General features: G+C 45.8%; 2 protein-coding genes across 5 annotated transcripts in view; one reads left to right on the top strand and one right to left on the bottom strand.

The window, feature by feature from the left end:
* The first annotated feature begins 3,613 nt into the window (after window positions 1–3,613).
* Window positions 3,614–22,349, top strand: part of KCTD17 (potassium channel tetramerization domain containing 17) — a 50,195-nt gene continuing 31,459 nt past the window's right edge. Inside the window, exons 1-7 of one of the 4 annotated variants that reach the window (XM_053256459.1) lie at window positions 3,614–3,890; window positions 5,509–5,617; window positions 14,282–14,373; window positions 15,098–15,193; window positions 16,705–16,830; window positions 19,228–19,330; window positions 21,969–22,278. In XM_053256459.1, the coding sequence (XP_053112434.1) occupies window positions 3,672–3,890; window positions 5,509–5,617; window positions 14,282–14,373; window positions 15,098–15,193; window positions 16,705–16,830; window positions 19,228–19,330; window positions 21,969–22,159 (936 nt within the window). In that variant the 5' untranslated portion in view covers window positions 3,614–3,671 and the 3' untranslated portion in view covers window positions 22,160–22,278. Of the gene's footprint in view, window positions 3,891–5,508; window positions 5,618–14,281; window positions 14,374–15,097; window positions 15,194–16,704; window positions 16,831–19,227; window positions 19,331–21,968; window positions 22,279–22,349 lie in introns of those variants that run through there. The other 3 variants (XM_053256461.1, XM_053256460.1, XM_053256462.1) reach the window with 3 other exon arrangements.
* Window positions 6,891–22,349, bottom strand: part of TMPRSS6 (transmembrane serine protease 6) — a 67,539-nt gene continuing 52,080 nt past the window's right edge. The window contains exon 16 of the mRNA XM_053256458.1: window positions 6,891–7,080. Coding sequence (XP_053112433.1) covers window positions 7,069–7,080 — 12 coding nt within the window. The 3' untranslated portion in view covers window positions 6,891–7,068. The remainder of the gene's footprint in view (window positions 7,081–22,349) is intronic.

The following is a 22,349-nucleotide window of genomic DNA, read 5'->3' as shown; positions in this document are numbered from 1 at the left end:
GGTTAAAAAACTTCAGTAATATCCACACTTAAATAGAAAAACGTTAGATATGTGCTTGAAATGCAATTTGGTGTCTGAATTGCAGCACAATCCCTTTTTAAACCAAGGGCTTACAGAGTCCCTTGAACGCAGAGGAGAGCAGGCCCATACCTGCTGTTCCTCCACTCGCCGCCACTTCCATAATCATGGTGCAGGCATCAGCTATGATTGCACAATGGCAGGGTGTCTCTTAGCTGCCCCTGCACAACGCCAGCATGCACACATGACCTTCGCGCATGCATGGCGGCCATTTGCATGGTTGTCTGTCTGTCTGTCTGGCAGCCCAGTCTGTCTGTCTAGCAGCCCAACAGCTAGATGAGAAAAGAACCTAAGGGGTTTTCAGTTTTTCTTTCAAAATGGCCCTTGGTCTGAAAGGAGTGGTTGCTTGAGGCAGAGGGGAACATAGTCAGTCCCTTTTGTCTTGCTTCTTCCCATCAGTGAGTATATAATTCTGCTGCCATTCTCCTAACAGAAGAATTAAAAAAACATCACCACAAGACAGCGGCACTTGAATACTGTGGGACAGCAAAAACAAACAGAAGTTTTAAAAAACCCTCCAGGGCAGGTGAGGCTGAGCCCATGATGGAGTCGCCGGGCAGAGGTCAAGCAATGATCTGGAGTAGAGAGCAAGAGCAACAGACTGGTGGGCGGAGACTGCAGGATCTTCAGAACCCCAGACAAGGCCCAGGAAGGAAGGAAGAAGCTGCTTTTGTCCAATGGCTTGCTAGTAACTAGGCCATTTTCAGTTACATAGGAAGTTGCAGGCGGAGGAGTCCCTTCTTTCCTTCTGCAGCATCCTGGGTGCAGCCTGTTGACTTTGAGAGATGTGCTCAAAACGTGAATTGGTATCTGCATTGCATCACTAGAACCGAGGGCTTATACAACTCCTTGAGCACGGAGGAGAGCAGGTCCATACCTGCTCCTCCTCAGCTTGCTGCCTCTTCCGAAATCGCAGCACCATCCCAACTATGATTGCATGCCGGCAGTCTCCCAGCTGCCCCTGTGCGATGCCAGAACGTACATGACCTCCACACATGCACAGCTGCCATTTGCATGGTCAGCATGGTTGCTGACCACACATATGGCCGCAGTGGGTGTGTGTGGAGGCCATGTGAGTGCCGGCATTGTGCAGGGGCAGCTGGGAGATGCCCTGCCGACCCGCAATCACAGCTGGGGGGAGCGCCGCAGTTACAGAAATGGTGGCAAGAGGAGGAGCAGATATGGATCTGCTCTCCTCCGTTTTAAGGGAGCTGTGTAAACCCTTGGTTTTAAAGGGATTGTGCTGCACTGTGGATGCCGAATTGCATTTCAAGCACACCCCTATTGACTTTTCTTCACCTGTAGTGGGAAGAGCATTGGTCTTGTGGTAAAGGTAAAGTGTACCGTTGAGTCAGTGTCAACTCCTGGCGACCACAGAGCCCAGAGGTTGTCTTTGGAGGGGTTTACCATTGCCATCTCCCACGCAGTAGATGTGCCTTTCAGCATCTTCCTATATCGCTGCTGCCCGATATAGGTGTTTCCCATAGTCTGGGAAACATACCAGCGGGGATTCGAACCGGCAACCTCTAGTCAAGTCATTTCCCTGCTGCGCCATGTGGTACAACAAATTATATACCGCATTTCCACAAAAGTTTCCAAGCGGTTTACATAGTGAACATAAATTGTTCCTTTTGCTAAGCAGGACCCACCTTGGTTTGCATTTGGATGGGAGACATGTGAGTTCTCATTCTCCTTAGGGGATGAGGCCATAGCTCAGTAGCCGAGCATCATACTGAAGGTCCCAGGTTCACTCCCTGGCATCTCCAAGTAGGGTTCAGTGAGACTCCTGCCTGAAACTTTGGCAGGCTAGTTCCAGGCAGTGTAAACGATATTGAGCTAGAGAGATCAACAGTCTGACTCGGTATAAGGCAGCTTCCTATGTCCCTATGCTCCATCCCCCTTCCTTTCAAATCCAGTGCAGGCGAAATAGTAATGACTCTTTGTGCTTGTTAACGTAGTGCGGCATAAGGGGGCAGCATTCAGCACCATATCATATACCATAGGGCAGGGGTTCCCAACCTGGAGGTCTCCAGATGTTGCTCCCATTATCCCCAGGTACAATTTATGGGAGTTGTAGTCCGGCAACATCTGGATTGGTTGGGAACCACGGCCATAGGGTAAAGGACGACGGCATTTGGTGCCCTGCCTCAGACAATGAAGATCTAGACCTGCTGGAAGGCTGGCTCTTTGACTTCACATTAATACCCAGAAGGGTTTCCAGCCTACTAGATACCACTGGTAGGTTCTTGTGTTATGGTAATTGAATAGTTGTATTCCTCAGCCTGGACAACAGCTCCTGGGAAGGGTTCACAAGGAGTTCTCAGCTTGGTTGGAAACTGCCTGCACCGCCATAGAGGCTGCCTTAAGCTTTGGAGGGACCTGAGCTAAAATAGCAAAGAGCCAACCTCAGAATGAGAATGGAGATTGGCTAATTTGGGGGAATTTTCCAAGTCATATGATTATGGTGAAGTAATCCTGGAAGTCCATGAGTACCCAGTACCCAGTTTGTGTAACTGATGAATTCACTTCAAATATATGCATTAGATAATTGTCTCCTGCAAGTGATAATGCAAATAAATTCTCAAGGAAAAGGACTGGATAATCTTGCAGGAATTCAAAAGATGACACTGATGCAACAGAGTTGCAAAGGAAGATTTTGCAATGAACAAGTCTGTAGAGTGGGAGAGTACACTAGACTAGTTCACTATCCCTTTCCTGCCTCTAGCAGCATTGTTCAAAAATCCTTCATGATGCCATCAAAAGAACTGAAACCCCCTCAAACCTCCCCAGCTCTCTTAAGGAATCTGCACTAGAGTGTGTGTTCACCATGCAGCTCCCAAGGTCTGGTGGTATAGCAGCTGCTTCTTTCATTCTAAGCACTGGAAACTGGTGCTTGCTATCTCACCTACATGTGGCCAGGAGCTGTGACCAGTCTTGACCCTGCGGCACAGATAACATGCATGTATTTGCAAATACACGTGTATTTGCATGCATACATAATTTATAAGTCATTTCATTTTTATGCGCACACCTTTTTTTAAAAAAAAGTGTGCAGCTGACATTGTAACTTCATTGTGTGATCATTTCCTCTTTTTTTTTGCTTTTTAAACTTTTTATTGGTTTTTACAATATCTTAACAATCCCGTTACATCTAATTTAGTAAATATAGACTTCCCGCTCATCAATCTGCATGATTCATTAAACTATACAAATCAACCATTGCTAAAGTAATTCAAAACATATATCCTACACATTGCAAACTATTGTGTGATTGATCCATTCCATTCCATTGCAATCCTTTAGCATGCAAACCTCTAGATTCCCAGATCAACTTGGGGAACTGCTCAAAATGAAGATTTGATGAGTCCTCCTTTTGCTTCTCGCATCCATAGTCACAATTGTATGTATTGCTGCTCTTACAAAGGATCAATCTGCTGCCAACACCATATCACATCCTTAAACTGTAAACCGGCTTCCTCTGGGTCCGTCTGGAGAAAACTACGACTCCCAGAATGCTTCAGCCACGCCGAACACCTGCAATTTGAGTCCCGCCTATTTGAAAGTAGGAGGGATACACACACAAAGAAAGGGAGATGATGAGGATGGATCGAGTGGAGGAAAGGACGGCAGTACAGAGGGCTTCCTATGCGTGGGAGAGCTACCAACAGCCTGCACCCCCCAACAGTCGAGGCAAGTGGGTGAGGCTGAATGTGGGGGGCACGATTTTTTTAACCACCAAGCAAACCTTGTGCCGCGAGCAGAAATCTTTCCTTTGCCGTCTGTGCCAGGGAGAGGAGCTCCAGTCGGATCGGGTAAGCGACCCCGAAGGATCGCCTCTTTTTGCAGATCTTGTGCGCGGGCTGCGTCTTCGCCCTCCCTTTGGGCTTCCTGAGCAACGCCTTCAAGGCAGCGAGAGCGCGAAAGGGTCGTCCGCACGGGCGGGCATGCTTTGAAGTCGCCTCGGGGCATCGTCCTTCCGTGGCTTCAAATGTCGCTCATTGTCAGAGTAGCTTTTGCAAAGTCACGCCTGCTAGCCCAGTGGATCTGGGTCGCAGAAGGTGCTCTGAACGAGCCGCGCATTTTGTGGGTCAACGTCTTGCTTTTTTTAAAAAAAAGATCGGGTTTGGGCATTCTAGCAGCGAGCAAGCGCTTAAAGGGGCGAATCCTATAGAACTCCTCTTGCTCTGGGTGAGGCACACCAGGCTTCTTTCTTTTTCTTTCTTATTTTTTAAAACAGTGTGTTTATGCAAAGTGCGTGTCCCTGGGGCTCCGCCTTGTGTACGCTAGTGTCACGTGAGGTGTGATGGTGCGCTGAGTTGCCTTGTGAGAATCTTGCTCTTCGTTTTCTTATCTTAAGAGTACCCAGGTTCCTGGCCGCAGCGGCTGGTCCTAAGCGGTGCGGGTGTGGGGTAAAGGAGGCACAACTGCCTCTCCTTCGCGGATCTCGGTGTGCCCCTCTCTCTCCCATCCCGCCTCAGCGTTAATAACTGACCCGTCCACGCAGCTCTACCTGACGAATGGCCAGCCTGCAGGCAGCATGGCTCTTATTAACGTGGGAGCTGGGTGGGGAAGAGAGAGGAGAACATGGGGTTCTGAGAAGGAGGGGCAGCTGTGGCTCTCTTGGTGCCTGCCCCCGACCCTTATGCCCTTATGATGAGCCACTCCTGACTGTTGTGGGTATGCAGCGCTGAAGTCCAAAAGCTTACTTCTGCTCCTGGTGCTCTCTATGACAACACAAGTAAAGTATGCTGCATCATAGATGCAGGAGAGGATTGCGGTGGTGGCAAACATGACTTGTCCCCTTAGCTAAGCAGGGTCTGCTCTGGTTGCATTTGAATGGGAGACTAGAAGTGTGTGCACTGCAAGATATTACCCTCAGGGGATGGAGCTGCTTTGGGAAGTACAGAAGGTTTCAATTTCCCTTCCTAGCTTCCCCAAGATAGGGCTGAGAGAGAATTCCTGCCTGCAACTGTGGAGAAGCCACTGCCAGTCTGTGTAGACAGTACTGAGCTAGATAGACCAATGGTCTGACTCAATATATGGCAGCTTCCTATGTTTCTATAGATAAATAGAACTGAAGCTAGCTTAACTTTTTGACCCCCTTCTTGTGCCCTCCTCCAGCCCTGCTTTCTACCCCCACAATGCACACCCTCTCTTGACTCTAAACTGTACATGTGCTTTTCTTCTATCCAGACCAGCGCTTCGCTTCCTTCACACATTCAGTTCATGATTGAGTCCCCTGCTTCCTCAGAAGTTAGAATATTAATGAACTTTCAGTGACATGATAGCAGTACAGTCAATAGCAGGGTAGAGTCACTTTCTGGTAGAGTCTAACAGAAAAGTGACAGCCATTTATTAGACATGTTGGCAGCTTGGATGTTATGTTTGGTTACAAGCACCTTTGCCCCTACTCTTTCTGGTTTTTATTAGGATGAGACTGGTGCATACCTTATAGATCGTGACCCTACTTACTTCGGACCCATTCTGAATTTCCTCCGACATGGGAAACTAGTATTGGACAAAGATATGGCTGAGGAAGGTAAGTTGTCAGGCCTGTGAAGTTATAACACCCAGGTATATAGGATTTGGTGATGTGGCTTTGCTCAGTACTTGAATGACTCGTATGCTGAAGGAGAGCAGTTGAATTGACTTTAAAAGATGGATGAAATAGCCAATATCCTATAAACTGAAAAATAAAGGCCCCAAAGGAAAGAAATAGTTAATCACACTGCTACCATCCACAGTAAATACACTGTTGCTGTTGGTTCTTATGTGCTAAGATGGATTCCTCTTCTTTTTTTAAAGTGCCTAGAGACCAAAATGTGTGGGAAAGGAATGTCAATATTTATTATCGCTCAGTTTACGAAGTACAAGAATTGGGGCTAACATATCATCACCCTGTGACAGTATGTTTTGATTCTTGAGAATACGCTTGTACTTGGATGTCTTAAATGTTTTAAAGTTTTGTCCTCTTGGTAAGCAGTGAGAATGTGAAGCTATGTCTGTGATTTCAAAGCACCAGAACCCTGGGGAAGAGGAAGGGTGCCCTTTATTCCATAGCAAGATCATGCCACTGAATCCATGTGGTCCAAATGGCAGATGTTTGATATTTGACCTGTCCTGCAGAGACCATAGGAAGCTGCCTTATATTGAATTGGGACCTGGGTCCTTCTGCATGCAAAACGAATGCTGTACCACTGAGCTATGGCCCCATCCCCAAGCCTCTCTGCCGTCTTCCATTCTGACCACCTCCACCCAACAAAGGCAACTTGGCAGGACACACAGAAGCCAGAAGCACTGGGCGTGTGCATGCCATGGGAACTTCCAGTTCCCTCTTCCATACTTGTTACTGTCTTTCTGGGGATTGTGTGAAGCAATTTTATCTCTTAGCCTAGTAGTCCATCACATATGGTTTCTGAGAGAACGAGAGTGAAGTCTGTGTGCTTCCTTAGTTCCTTGGAGGAAAGGTGAGATAAAAGAATGGATAAATACAAATTGATTCAAAAAGGAAAGCCTGTTCTCTCCTCCTCCCTGTCTGGTGAAATTTACATTTGTAGTGGCCATAGTTGGTTGGTCATGTAGTTCACTGTGAAAAGGAGACTGAAATATGAGGGCTAAATTCCAAGTAGGATGGCATGTCCAAGTGGGTTCTGAGTAATATGAGCAAGCTGGTTCCTAGGCATTGTTCTGATCCCCCCCTGTGGGTTCATTAAGTGCCTATTCCCATTGCTTGTTAGCAAAGAAAGTCATGTGCTCCTCTGGGGAAGAGATGGATGCAAATAACTGCAGACTAACAAAATGGAAGGCAAATCTTTATTTGCCTACTTTGCAGCAAGCAGCATCCTGAAGGCTATTCCTGGACAGCAATTGAAGAAGGAACAGTGGCATTCTTGCTGATGCAGCTGTTTATGGCATTGATGCCAAAGTGGGTGAAGCTGTATTGAGAACAGAGTGAAAGCATCTACTGCCAGGGAGAAGTAACCTTGCGGGTCAGAGATGAGTCTGTAAGGAAACAGTTTGTTATATTATTTGTGTGTATATATGCACTGTCTCAAACAGTTTTCCCCCACAAGCACATTAAAAGCACAAATATAATAAAATGTCAAACAGTATAAAGGTATGATTAAAATAAAAAGTGCAGAAGTAACTATACAAAATATTGAGCCAGTAAAGATATAATTGGCCAACAAATGGTTTGTAGAATATTTATTTATTTTATTATTTATTCGATTTCCATACTGCCCTTCCAAAAATGGCTCAGGGCAGTTTACACAGAGAAATAATAAATAAGATGGATCCCTGTCCGCAAAGGGCTCACAATCTAAAAAGAAACCCCAGATAGACACCAGCAACAGTCACTGGAGGTGGATAGGGCCAGTTACTCTCCCCCTGCTAAATAAAGAGAATCACCATGTTAAAAGGTGCCTCTTTGCCAAGTTAGCATGTCTTTAGATTCTCTTTATAAATAGGCAAGGAGGGGGCTAAACAGACCTCTCCCTGGGGGAAACTGTCAGTGGAGCCAGCACCAAGAAGGCTTTGTCTCTGGTCCTTACTAACCAGATATGATTTAGTCGATGCCTGATAACAAAGCCTGTTTAATGTAACTGGAGGTCATCTAATCCATCCCTTGGCATGGAGGCTGCATTCATCACGTTTGAAGCATTCTTAACAAATAAGCCCATATAATAAAATAATACAGCCTTGATCTTGAGCTCAGTGTGCCATTCAATGGGAGCCGAGGAGGCCCCCCCCCCATTATTCGTGGGGGTTCTGTTCTCGCTTATAGTTGTGTCATGAGTCCAGTCAGAGCCAGAGGAGGAGGGGGAAGTTCACTGGGGTTGAATCCTTGTCTGTAAGGGATTCACAATAGGCTGTTGCTATCTACTTTATTTTGATGTGGGGAAACCCACTCTCCATATAAGGTTCCAGTGGGGGGCAGCGGGGAGTGGCAAAACCCTCCCCAAAAGGGCTGAGCAGTAATAGGCCTCCAAAGGCATGTGACTAAAGCAGACCCAAAATGAAGAGTAGCAATTTCAGCAACAAGGATTTATTATCAGATTAAAAGAAAAAGGTCTGCAATAACAATTGTATTTTCATTAAACATTGTAAGAGAGAGATTTTGTTAACCTGGCAATGCAGATTCCAAGCAATCAGTAAAGAAAAATAACTTCCCTGACACGTTTAACTCTACTAGTCCGTATTACTCACAGGCTGTGGACTTCCCATGTCCCCAGCAGCTGAGCCTGCTACTTCCTCAGGGCCTTCCTGGGACAGACTGACTAACAAGCCAAAGCTTCTGCTGGTGGCTGAGCCAGAAATCCCTGCCCAGTCCTCTGGATTGGTCCCTTTTGATTTGAACTTCCTGGTTTTTTTTCCTTTTTAGGACAGGACCACCCTCCCAGCAGTTGCTCTAAGTGAGGCCTAGTCCTCCACAGGATTTTTTGTCAAAATGGCTCTGCACTATAAAATGGCCCGAAATGACATTAGAAGTCATTTCTGGCCACTGAAAATCATGAATAGGTGAATTTTAGCATATGTCTATACCACGGATAAAGAAACCGGGTTTCTAAGACCCGTCCACGGATATGCAAAACCGCAGTTGTTGAAACTGTGGGTAATGAGGACCACCTGTACCATGAAGGATTCTGAAGAATAGGCATAACAAAAATACTTCCATGTGGGTCAGTAATTGTCCTGTACCAGGAAATAATATAGCATTTATGTGCAACTTCCACTGTTTCCAAATGCTTTCCCCAATTTACTTTTTGTCATCCTTAAAATAGTTCTCCAAGGTAGGCCACTATTATCCTATATTGCAGGTGGGAGGCTGAAACTGAAAGGTAATGGCTTGCCCAAGGCCACATAGAGTTTGTGGCAATGATAGGATTCAAACTCACAACTTCCTGACTTGTGGCAAAATTCTGTTAGCCAAGACCCTACTCTACTTCCTTCATACCATCTATCCAGAGCATCATTCTGTCAGCTTGGTAGAGGAGGTTTTTTTTCCTGCCCCTCAGTTATACTCCATACAAGGAATACTTTCAGCAAAAGGAACACTTTTCTTGTATTTAACATGATAGCCCATCTTTTTAAAAAAATCATCTTCTGGGGCTGTGTTCACACAATCATGGCAATCCTAATGAGAATTAACCAGGATTGCTGAGCCCTGTAGAACTGATTATCAGGACTTCATCCTGGTTATATATCCAGAATATATAATTATGTATTAACTTTTGAGATCTGTACCTTTTTAATTTTAATTATGCATTGTTTTAATTATATTCTAAACCATTTGGAGATTTTAATGAAAAGTTGTATATACATTGAACATTAAATATGTATACCCTGGTTAATTGCAGTTTAACCAGGATCAGATCTTAGTTATCCTGGTTAAATGTGCTTTAACCACAGCGGTTTGACCAGGATTGCCTGGACATTCTGGGTTAGCAATCCTGATTACTCTTTAACCAGGATTACCATGATTGTGAGAACTTAGTCTGTGATAGAAAGCCTTTTTAGCAGGAGGAATAAGCTTTCTTTTACTCCAACAGGAGTACCATAGCATCAGGCTGAAATGATTCTCAAAGCTAGTAAGTTCTACTTCTATACATATAAGGTCCCTTTGTAGCATTTTGGTCCTCAGATGATTAGAAACCATGGACTTGGATGCAAAGAATTGTGAACAGAAAGAAAAAATTGCTTGGTGCTTATTATGAACTCTTGCGTAATCTTACAATGCTGAGTGACTTAATAGTGGTTGGACATGTTGGGGGTTATTAATTTTTACCCCGAGTAGGTAAAACAGCAGAACACTAAAGAATGAACACACACTCCAGTTACAGAATAGAGGATGGTTTAGTTGTTGCAGCTATTTAGATAAAGCACATGGAGATCCTTGTAGAACTAAATACTAAGTATTTATTGGTTAAGTACACTTGGATAGGAAAGACCTAAACCTAATCTAAAGGACTACATAATGAATAGGTAAGGTGGGAGAGGGATGTTTCCATCTTCTCTCTAGGAGGAAAAGAAGGATTGTGACTCAGCACAGGAAGTGTGGAAGTGTCTGATCAGGGGTCATAGAGTAGAGACAGGTAGAACAGTTAGGAGAGACCCTTACTCACTGTCTCTACTCCCAGTGGCCATTAGGATAGTTGGTGCAAAAGGTTGATGCACTGGAACTCCATATCCAACAGGACAACCCAACAAACCCAGGTTTATTTTTCTGTATATAGAAACCAGAGTTAAATAACCGCATCGACTTCCTGGTTTATTAGAACATCTCTGTGTGTATAAACTATTTTAACAAGCCAGGATGTTGACATCGGAGCTCTGCATAAGTGTGAAGGAGATGGGATGGGGGAGAGAGGAGGAAACATGCAGGCTCAAGGAACTTTAAGCTGAGTTCTTGACCCAATAAACTGTTAGGGATATACACAAAAAAGGATTTTGCTTCAAGCTCAAAATGAAAATGCAAAACAGCTGTTTCAATGAAACAAACTCAAAACAAATTCTAAAAATTTCAAGTGTTCCAGTCATAGGGAACAATGGGGAAACTCCCATAGGATCCTATGGAGGCTTGGGGAAATGGTTAAATTTGTTGAAAATTGGCTGCTTGTCCTTTGGGGGGTGGGGCTGGGTGGTAGGGAGCACCCATCATGCCCCACCATACAACCCACTTTGGTGCCCCTAGGAACTACTCATGGAGAACAATAGAGTATTTCAAGTTTCCCCATTGTTCCCTATGGCACTCAGAGTGCACACAAGTTTTGCATTGCATTTTGCATCCCTGCCTTGAAAAACACTGCAGAAGCACACAGTAAAAGGGAATTGTCCCTCCCAACACAGAATACACATTTCAAACTGTTCAAAAAAGCATCGCTGACCCAGAATCCACTGCCAGCCACAATGCCTATGCTGCAGTAACATTACTGGCACAAGTTGCTCTTGAGTCACACATAATTATGACTCCTTACGTTACCTCCTAGCATTGTAACAGCTGCCAAAGCAGCACCCTTAGCAGCAAGCATAGCCATAAGTTCAGTTAGAGCAACTTCAGCCACATTTTGACTAAGCAGACCAGAGCAGTGCATGAAGCACAAGTTAATCTCAAGGCCGGACATGGAGCGCAAAATAAATAAATAAATAAATAAATTGCAGAGAGAGCTGCCACTGTCCATTTCTGACTCAGTATATGGCAGCTTCCTATGTTCTTAGTTTTATAGGTGAGATATGCTTATATAGGAGAGACACTTATTTTAAGCTCAAAGGACTCTTCATTAGAACTTGCTGTCTTCAGAGAGCTGTGCATGAGAACTCCTAAGTTGGTTCAACTCCTGAAGTTGGTTCATGGAGGAGAAGTGTCATCAAATCTGTATTGATTGTCTATAATCTGTCAAAATGATAAATTTTTATCATTCATTGAGAATGTCTTATTCACATACATGAATGATGGCTCCTTGCTCATGGACCCACAAAAATATTGAACTGGCTCCAAGTAAGCAGAATCCAAGGATCTCTTGGATCCATAATGGGTTAAGGCTAATTAACTCTTATTTTATTTATTCTTACATTTCCATCCCGCTCTTCCTCCAAGGAGCCCAGAGCGGTGTACGTTATGCCCAGAGTGGTTATGTTTATCCCCACAACAATCCTGTGAGGTAGGTTAGGCTGAGAGAGGAGAGATTGGCCCAGAGTCACCCAGGGAGTTTCATGGCTGAATGGGGATTTGAACTCGGGTCTCCCCAGTCCTAGTCCAACTCTCTAACCACTACAAGGTTATATGCTGGGGATGAACAGTGAGGAGGGAATAAGGCCATCATGCCCTGCCTATATGCTTTCCAGAGACATCCTGTGGCTACTGTTTATTTTAGCCTATTTTTATATCACCTAAAACTTGCGTCTCTGGGCGGTTTACAACAAAATAAAAACAGAAAGGAAAACATTAGTTAAAACAAAAACAAAAAGTTTAAAACATTACAACAATTTAAAATTTGTAAAACAATATTTTGAAACACCATTAAAACCATTAAACCAATATTAATTAAAAGCATAGGTGAGCAGTTGTGTCTTTAAAGACATTTTAAAAGCTGTCAGAGATGAGGAGGCTCTTATTTTACTAGGGAGCGCATTCCAAAGCCTCGGGGCAGCAGTGGAGAAGGCCTGTCCCTGAATGGCCATCAGACAAGCCAGGGACAAATGCAGACGGACCTCTCCAGACGATCTCAGTGGGTGGTGGGGTTCATGATGAAGAAGACGTTCTCTTAAATACCCAGGAGCCCAACCAACACCTTGTATTTTGCCTGGAAACATATCGGCAGCCAGTGTAGCTCCTTCAATACAGGAGTTATATGGTCTCTCCGAAATGACCCAGAGACCAACTTGGCTGCCGCATTCTGGACCAACTGTAGTTTCCGGACTACATACAAGGGCAGCCCCACATAGAGTGTGTTGCAGTAATCCAGTCTGGAGGTTACCAGCAGATGTACCACTGTTTTGAGGTTGTTCATCTCAAGAAATGCACACAGCTGGTGTATCAGCCGAAGCTGATAGAAGGCACTTCTGGCCACCGCCTCAACCTGGGACACCAGGGAGAGGCTTGGATCCAGAAGCACTCCAAGACTGTGTACCTGTTCCTTCTGGAGAAGTGTGACCGCATCCAGAACAGGCAGATCAAAATAGTCTCTCGAGTTCTGACTCCACACAATGAGTACTTCCATCTTATCTGGATTCAGTCTCTGTTTGTTATCCTTCATCCAGCCCATCACCGACTCCAGGCAGGCATTTAGGGAAGTTATGCCCTCTCCTGATGATGCTGACATGGAGAAATAGATCTGGGTGTCATCAGCATACTGATAGCACCCTGCACCAAATCTCCTGATGATCTCTCCCAGCAGTTTCGTGTAGATGTTAAACAACATCGGAGACAATATGGAGCCCTGAGGCACACTGTTGAAAACAAAATGCTGGACTAAATGGACCTTTTGGTGGATTCAGCAAGGCACATGCCTTACAGAGTACTTGGCTTCCATTCTCATTTTTGCATTGGCCAGGCAGAACTTGATGTACCCCAGAGTTGCCCAAAGCCACAAAGATCAGACAGCATAAAGTTCTCTGCCTGCAAAAAGGACTATGATTTTGCCATGTTTACTGTTTTGCATAATCCTGCCAGTTATGGGAAAGAGCTGGGCACTGTAGGTCAGTAAAGTCTGACCTTTTGGAAATCTTATTCAGCCAGTACTTCTGCTTCTGAGATTTTGGCCACCATGGCCCACCCACACTAAAGCAAACCCTCACAATTGCAAGAACTAGCAACTAGGGATATGCACGAAGTGTTTCGGAGCCTCTACTTGGAGGAGCCGAAACGCTTCGAGTTTCCCCAGCCGAATTATTTCTGCGGGCAGTGAGTGGGTACCTTTTAAAAGGAGGAAGGCAGGTCTTATCTGCCCTCCGTCACTCCCCCCCCCGCCACACACACCCCTCAGCACTGTTGATATTGGATGCTGCATTGCTGCTCCCAGCAGCCTCAGCATGTAAATGGCATCTGCGCATGTGTGGATGCCACTTGTGTGGTCAGCAGCACCATGCTGACCATGCAAATGGTGTCCACATGCCAACTCTGCCTGCAGGCTGCTGGGAGCAGCATTGCAGCCGCGCAGCATTTAATACTTACATTGTGGTATTAGATGCTGCAGTGCTGCTCCCAGAGTGATGGAGGGGCAGGTAAAACCTGACCTTCTTATTTTAAAGCGGCCACTCACCACCACCTCGGATGTGCACTAAACACTTTGTGCACATTCCTACTGGCAACTGCTTTTTCTCTCTCAAATGACAGCTTTCATTTGCAGGGAGCCACATTTCTGTGCCCAGTACCACAGTCAGGGTGTCTTTCCTGTCCTTCTATGGAATGGCATATACACACATGCTGTGTCAATCCCACTGAGTTAGTGAACTTAACTCCCTAGCAAGTGGACTTAGGGTTGTGGACCCCAATCCCCAAGTCAGACTTATAGTTGGTTGCTTTGCAAAACTTGATCTGTGTAATTTTGCCGTTGGCTCAAATTCCAAAATCATCCAAGCCTCCTAGTTATAAAAAGTTAAAGCTAGTTGTGTGTGTGTGTTTGTTTGCCAAAAGTTGGTACCAGTGATGCAGCTCAGTGGCTTCCAAGGCAGCTCATTCCTTTATCTCTGTCTGTGTTCCTAGGAGTACTGGAAGAAGCTGAATTCTACAATATTGGGTCTCTTATCAGGCTCATAAAGGACAGACTGGAGGAAAAGGACTACACAATAACACACGTATGATGGGCTATGGCTGTGGAAGGCCTACTTGAGAAAAAGAGAACTGCAGAGGGAATTCATGTGTAAATGCTGGGGCATTGAGCCTGCCTCAGAACTCTGCAAATGTTGCAAGGATCCATAAGCAAGATGTCTTGCAAAAGTGGGATAAAGTGGGCTCCCCCCCCCCCGCCGCCACAAGGAAGCAAATGAATGGTGCATAGATTCAGTTCTAAGGCACTCACTGTCCTGAATATTTAATTGGAAGGCTACTTCAAAACAGGAAAAAAGTGACGCATTGGCACTGGGAGAGCTATTCCCTTGTGAACTTACTGCTGAACCAGGCTCAGGGCTATGGGAAAGAGGGACAGCGAAGGTATTGCTCTCCGTGGTGGGGGCTAGCAGAGGAAACGATGCACACCCACAAAGCAGGAGTGTTCTCAACTCTTGCTTTGAAAGAAGCTACACACTTCTTGAATTTATTCCAACTATTTCTCTGCCATGCAGCCTTGCTGCGAAGGGCCCAGAGGTCTTTCAGTCATGAATTGGGGGCCATATGAAGTGTGGAGAAAGGCTCTAAAAATAATCTGAGCTTTTAAAAAAGAGTTGTCACACCCCACCCCACCCCCACTGTCACAAGGATCCTTGATGTTGAGGGTGGGAAGTAGCCATTTTCCTAAGGGAGAATCTGCTGAAGAGGAAGGATTCCGTCTTTACACAGGGTGTTGTTTTGCATTCCTCCTAGGTGCCTCCAAAGCACGTGTACAGAGTGCTGCAGTGTCAGGAGGAAGAGCTCACCCAAATGGTTTCCACTATGTCAGATGGATGGCGCTTCGAACAGGTGTGCAGGGAGAGGAGAGTTGTGGGGAGTGGTGGTGGTGGTGGAAATGGGGTGGAGATGTCTAGAGAGGAATTTGGTTTTCTCTGCATAGGATTTTATAGCTTTTCTAGACTCCAGAGGGTATTTTCTTCTTCTCAGCTGAAAGAGACATGGGTAGTTGCTGCTAAAGGCTCAGAATGATCAGTAACATGGAGTTTATTGCGTTTATGTACTCCTTTTTACAAAAGCACCCAAGCTGGTTTACAGTTTAAACTATCCAAACCAAAAATGTTACAAAATAATAATACTACTAATCGGGAGAGGGGCCACAGGGCATTGGTAGTCGCTCAACATACCAGGTCAGACCTTTGGTCCACTATCGTCTTCACTGACTGGTAGTGGCTCTTCAGAGTCCCAGACAGGAGTCTTTCCCAGCCCTACTGGAGATGCCAGGATTCGACCTGGGACCTTCTGCATGCAAGCAGATGCGTTCCTGCCCCATCGCCATATCTTCAGGGTTTGCTCTTGGGCCTGGGCACCTCTTCTTCTCTTGCCTTTTTCCTCCGGGGCACACAAGTCTTAAACAGCACCTGAGGAGATGCGGAGGGGCTGCCCCTACCGTCGCATCAAGCCAGGGATGGCCTCTCGAAATTCTGAAAGCCTCTTTTCTTTGGTTTGGGTTTCCCCTTTTCTGCTTCCCCTTTTGGGCACACAGGTCTGGCGTAGCTCCTGAGGGGGTGCGGGGGGGGGGCCTGCCCCAACATTTGTAATAGGAGAGGTGTTAATTCCATGAAAATGACATCACTAAACAAAGTGTGAGCACTTAAAGGTAAATATTAAACTAGACTGAGCCCAGCTGTGTTTACAGTCAGTTATTGACAAGAAGTTTGTCATATGTACTACTACCAGGGACTAGTTTGAAGTGAAGTTTTAGCACTAACATTGCATTTGTATACCGCTCTATAGCCGGAGCTCTCTAAGCGGTTTACAATGATTTAGCATATTGCCCCCCAACATTCTGGGTACTCATTTTACCGACCTCGGAAGGATGGAAGGCTGAGTCAGCCTTGAGCCCCTGGTCAGGATCGAACTTGCAACCTTCTGGTTACAGGGCGGCAGTTTTACCACTGCGCCACCAGGGGCTCTGGTTTTCTGCAGTATATTTGTGGGAAGCTGTTTTCGCATGCTCAGTGAACTTTATAAAGCCATCCTTTAAAGAAAAATGGGTGGGGGTGTGTGTGCATTAAACCAAACCTGCTGGGAAGATTAAACTTTAAAAGTAATTCAGAATATTTCTTAGGAGTAACATCTTCATAAAGGGAAGCCGGAGTATTTTTGGGTCAGCAAACATGATATGCTGTTTCTAGGAATGCCACTATTTCATCCCTCAGTTATAGTCTGCCCCCTTTAAAAAAAAAAAAAAAATCCGGCAAGAAAGCAAACATAGTTTGAAGAATGAATGCAGAATATGCAAGTGAACTTAATTTTGCATCCTGTACAGTCAAGTCCATCCCCTCCTTTATACTTCTCAGCTGGTGAATATTGGGTCTTCCTATAATTATGGAAGCGAGGACCAGTCGGAGTTCCTGTGTGTGGTCTCGAAGGAGCTTTGCAGCTCGCCCAATGGCTTGTGTGCTGAGCCCAGCCGGAAAGCCAAGGTGAGAGCAGTGATCAGCATTTTGATTTAAATGACAAGGTTTTTCAGCCTTCAGATGGCATACTTGTTAAGGAACACAACTTTACCCTACCTAGGCTGTGAGGGGAAATAGTAATTTTCTGTCAAAAAGGAGATGTAAGGCATGACAGCCAGCTTCAAAACCTACGTCCTTAAAGGTTTAAACATATGGGTCAGGATAGGACCAACATTACTGAACTAAGGTTGTATGAGACTGTCACTCCATTTTTGGGATGTATTGGAACTACTGGCCACCAAAAGCTAGGCCTAAAATAATAGGAAATAGATTATCCTTGTATATGTCTCATGCGTATGAACAGATTGGTGTTGACCATTCTGGAGACAGATGAAGATCAAAAGAGAGCTTGGAGCGCTTGGGTAAAACCTGGCTTGGAACTACTCCAGATTCTGGTAGGAGAAAATGTGGAGTGGACTTCTAATTATTGCAGCATTTCACAGTGCTGTAAACTCAGCTTGAAACCTCAAGTGTCATACATATCTGTGATTCAGAAATTGGCCTGGTTCAAACAACCAACATTAGCATGATTGTGCGAACCCACACCAACATGATTTATGACCTGAGATGAATCTGAGATTCCCATCTTGGCGTGAGTTCACACAATCATGCTAATGTTTGGTAACCACATTAAACTGAGCCTGAAGCCTTTATGAATATACTGTACAAAGCTGCCTTATATTGAGGCAGACCATTGGTCCATCTAGCCCAGTTTTGTCTACTCTAGGGGTTCTCAAACTCGGGTCCCCAGATGTTGTTGGACTGCAACTTCTGTAATCCCCAGCCACTATGGCTATTGGAAAGGGACAGGGCACCATGTCCTCCCTGCGACCTTGGTTATTTCTCTTCAGAAGTCATTGCCTGCCCCAAGAGTTCCCAACCTTGGATCTCCAGATGTTGTTGAACTGCAGCTCTGAAGGCCATTGTGGCTGGAGATGGAGGGAATTGTAGTAAGACACCTGGAAGCCTGAGTTTGAGAACCCCAATCTACTCTAACTTATAGCAACTTTCTCAACCGCTTAAGACCCCAGCAATTGAGCCTTGGACCTTCTGTATACACAGCCTATGCTCTGGCACTGAGCTATAGTCTTTCTCGTCAGTCTTGCCCCTCCCCGCTGTGTCTGCCGCCTGCTGCTGTCTCCTCCAGGCCATTCCCACTGCTGTCATCTTCTGACTGAGGAAAGCTCATGCTCCACCTTTGCTTTGGAGTGCTTTGTCAGCTTTTCCCAATCGGAGTTGGAGAAGTTGGTGGCAAGCGATGGAACCAGCCGAGAGAGGGGCAAGAGTGAAGGGCTTCAGTCAGTGCTCAAGTTGCTGGGTCATCTGGCAGTTCATGTTGGAAGGTAAGTTTGGAGCAAGTTTAAAGAGCATGCTTGGTGCTCTCTTCTTATCCGACTTCTGCCCTTAGCCTCAGGGAGGCATAATGCTAGGATAGATGGGCCATTGGTCTGACCCAACATGATGGTTCTGAAGACATCCTGACACAGTAGTCTAGCTGCATCGGCACATCTCCATGTCATTTCTCAATCTCTTCTCCACTTGCACCATGTTGCTATCATTGTTCCATTGGTACACGAATGCTTATGTTCTCCTTTTTGAGGGGGACACTTCTTCCATTGTACTCTGTTTGTGGAAATGGAGTTGTTCTTAGTAAGTCAGGGGAGAGAGGGAAATGGGGCCGAGCTATTCTTCTGTTAAAAATGTTCTTTGGTAGATATGGAAATTTAGCAGATGGGGAAAACTAAAAATTCACATTGCTATGTATTATGGTGGTGGGGATCCTTGCTTGATGTTCTAGAACAAGATGAATTTCCCACAAGGCCTTGCTCAGTTTAAACCAGGAACTGAAATTCTTTCCATAGCTCAGGGGCTCTTCCAGATGGCAATAAGCTGTGCATTGTGAAGAGCTTGTGAGGAAGTTCTAGGTGAGAACTTATGCAGTATCTACATGCTCCTGCAGACGTTTGTTGTCTTTTCCAGTGGGATCTTGCATGCAGATCAGATGCCAATAGAGACATTGCTCTATTTCCATAGCTCTACCTGCTGGCCAGTGCTTTCTTTATGAGATTAAATTTTCAATACGACTATTCTCATGAATGGGGAAAAAGGTGGATTAAATTTGCAAAGCAAGAGCTGGCCGGCAGGTGGAGCTGTGGAAATTGTGCAAGATCCCTGCAGGTTGTTTGACCTATACATAAGATGCTGCATAATCTTGCTGAGAATTGCTAACCCTCACAAACTCTTCACAATTCAGTTAATTGCCTTCTGGAATAGCTCAAAGCTATCTACTTATTAATACAGATGAGCTAGAATAGCCTAGACTAGCTGTTTTTTCTTCCTTTTGTACTGCATGCTGGGACGCAGAGCACAGAGGAGGAGCCGGAGCAGGAAGAGCAACAGGAACAGGAAGAGCAACGGCAACAGGAGGCGGAGGCAGAAGCTGAGGCAGAAGCAGAGGAGGAGAAAGGTGCAGCAAATCTCTGAGGGAAATCATGGCAAGAAGTAAACTCTAATCGAGAGCCATTTGCTCCCTTCTGATGAGAGCTGATGGCCTGGAAGCACTAAAGGAAGGGCTGTGGTAATGCCTATGCAGGGAGCAAGCAATACACCAGAGCCGGAGGCTTGGTGAGAGATGGGGGAGATCAGTTCCTTTTACCAGCGGCTGAGTTTTGTAATAAACGGCTTAGTTTTTGTTTTTTTAAGATGCTTAATTTCTAGCAAGTTCATTAACCAGGATTCTGCTGATTCTTTCCTGATCTCCTCCTGCCCTTTGGGTTCCTCTCACTTCTCTTCTGCTCTTTCCACTATGCAGTTTTCCCCTTGCTCATTGATGTGTTTCCTCACACCTTACCTTCTTGTGAGCCTCAGTTCCAGTCTCCTCTTCCACTCCCTGGGCTAAGAGTCCTATATTGTACTCTCGTTAAGACTTCCTCTCCTCCTGCTCCTTTTCCTTCCACTTCTCTGCAAATACAGCCCCTTCCACACTCTTGGACTTGTATGCATGATACCCACTTCCTTCCCTTGGCGGCTGAGGTAGCGGTAGGTAGGGATGTGCATGGAACCAGCTGGTTGGCTTCGAGTCTGGACTGGGCTCTAACCAGGCCTGTTTGGTCCGGCACCCACTCGAAACACACACACACACACACACACACACACCGGCTGGCTCGGTTTGGTCCAGGGGGTGGGGTTCGTGGACCTTTTTTCATTAAAAAAAAAATTTTTTTTAACCTTTTACTCCCCTCTGGGGAGTTGCTGGAGGCAGCAGGGGGCGGGGGTCCGCGGCGGTTCCCCCTCCCCCCACAGGCCTTCGATATGCCCCCCTCCGGCTGGTTCTGGTGCTCTTCGGCTGGTTTTTGGCAATGAACTGGCCAGAGGGGGGCATATTGGAGGGGAGGGGGAACCTCCGCAGACCCCCCCAACCAGCCACCTCCAGCAACTCCCTGGAGGGGGGAGTAAAGAGAATTATTTTTAAAATGAAAAAAGGTCCATGACTGGGTGGTTGGACCGAACAGGAGGTGGTTCGGTTCAAACCGGATCGACGTTGAGCTGGTTTGCACACCCCCTAGCAGTAGGGGAACCGAGTCTGTCCTTGCTCTAAACTTGTCTTTCAGGGTAATTCTTATAGTTCTGGGGTAAGAGATTCTTGGAGCAGGTGAGGTGTCTGGGTGTGGGGGTTGATGGCTGGAAAATTACACCTGGTGAACATATGAAACTGCCTTCTGGGGTCTATATAACCCCAGTTCTGTCTGCTTGGACTGGCATCAGCTTTCCTAGGTCTTGGACAAAGGTCTCCCCAACCCCTGCTGTGCTACCTGAGGTCAATTTAACTGTAGAAGCCAAAGACCGAACCAGGGATCTTCTGCATGCAAATGCATGTGCTCTCTAGTCAGTGGTCCACATACCACACAGCGTCCTGCGGATGGTTTCTGTACTGTCCATGTTGCTGTGGGTATTTAAAATAAAATTGAAGCAGTTGCATTAAAGCATGGTTGTGCAAATGCCGAACAACTGCACAAATGCCATTGCATGGAAGTGCGGCCAGTGGCTGTAATGGCCGTAGAGTCGCACAACTATGTTGTGTGCAATTCTTTTGCAATTGTGTGACAGCGCTCTAGCTCAGTGATGTCAGTTGTATCTTAATGCCTGCAGTAGCATGGGCAATGCAGATACTGCCCACAGGATGTGGCATGGTATGTGGGCCATTAGCTATAGCCTCTCCTCAAGAGTGGCAAACTAGGCTGGCTGTATTTTGATCTACCAGATGTGCCCACATTTCTTTGCTTGGAATAAATGATGCAGATTGCATCATTCTGGTTGCAGTGCTTAAAAAAAATAGGGAGGGCAAGTTGTGTGTTCTGGAGGAAGTGTCAGTGGTTGGTGACGGTGAACGGGAGCCACTGGAGAGGGACAGAGCATAGTAGAAGATCTGCCCCATGTCCACACTTCTCCTTGCCATCTTGGTTATTTCCCTTCACAAGTCTTTGTCTGCCTTAGGGGTCCCTAACCTTGGACCCCTGGGCGTTGGACTACAACTGTGTCCTCAGCCACAATGGCCAAAGGCCATCGGAGACCCAAGGTTGGGAACTCCGGCCTACTCTTTTAGTCCCTTTCCCCCCCTTCTCTTTCTGCTCTAATAACCCTGAAAACCAAGAGATTCTGAAGAAACCAAATTCTGTGGCAGAGCTCAGAAGTTGGCCACAATCCAATACAGAATTAAAACTAAGTGCGCTTAAGACCGCTGCGTTTGATTGGAGGCCAAACCAGAGCGTTGCGGTCCTTGGTCAGCACTTCCACACACGGTCTCTTCCTGGAAGTGGCAGTCTGACCTTTTGAGGAGGCCAGGAGCTGCTGTACTTGGCACACAAATGCCCATTTCTTTCCCCCCCCCTATGCAAAACCAAGTTGTCTGGAAGAGGAAGAACAGATCTTGCTCTGTCCTGTGTGAATCACTCCCTCAAAAGCATACTGGCCTCTTGCTTCTATTACAAAGAAGATATTGGGGCATACAGTACATGAGGCCTCCTGCTTGCAAAGCCTTTCTTGTATTGTCTTTTGAAATGAGAGGGTGGGGGTTTGTTCTGAGACCTCTTCCTTCTCCCATGCAGGAACCTTTCCTCACTGTGGCCTGAATATCAGACAGTCAGCAGTGCTCTGTGGCGCCTATGCATTTTCTCTCATACCTGTTCTTCCACCTACCACCCTTTCCTTGTTCCACATCCTCTTAATTTATTTATCATGCTTAATTTATCCCTTTTTACTTTTATCTTGCCTTCTGGCTTTGTTCTTGTCCCATTAAGCTTTTACAAACCAGGTGTCTCAGGGTGTGATGCTGGCGGTGATCAAAGTGTTTGGTTTTAATTTTTAAAGCTTTATTTTTGTACTGTAAAAAATAAATAAAAGTAAAACACAACCTGGGTCAGGGTTGGCATTGGGTTGATATTACATTTTGCACCTTGTTACACATAACTCTCCCCTTGTTGCACTTT

This window comes from Hemicordylus capensis, chromosome 5 (assembly GCF_027244095.1).
Source record: "Hemicordylus capensis ecotype Gifberg chromosome 5, rHemCap1.1.pri, whole genome shotgun sequence".
NCBI lineage: Eukaryota > Metazoa > Chordata > Lepidosauria > Squamata > Cordylidae > Hemicordylus > Hemicordylus capensis.
Note: the sequence above shows the minus strand (reverse complement) of the source record. Positions and strands in the feature narration are given on the sequence as shown.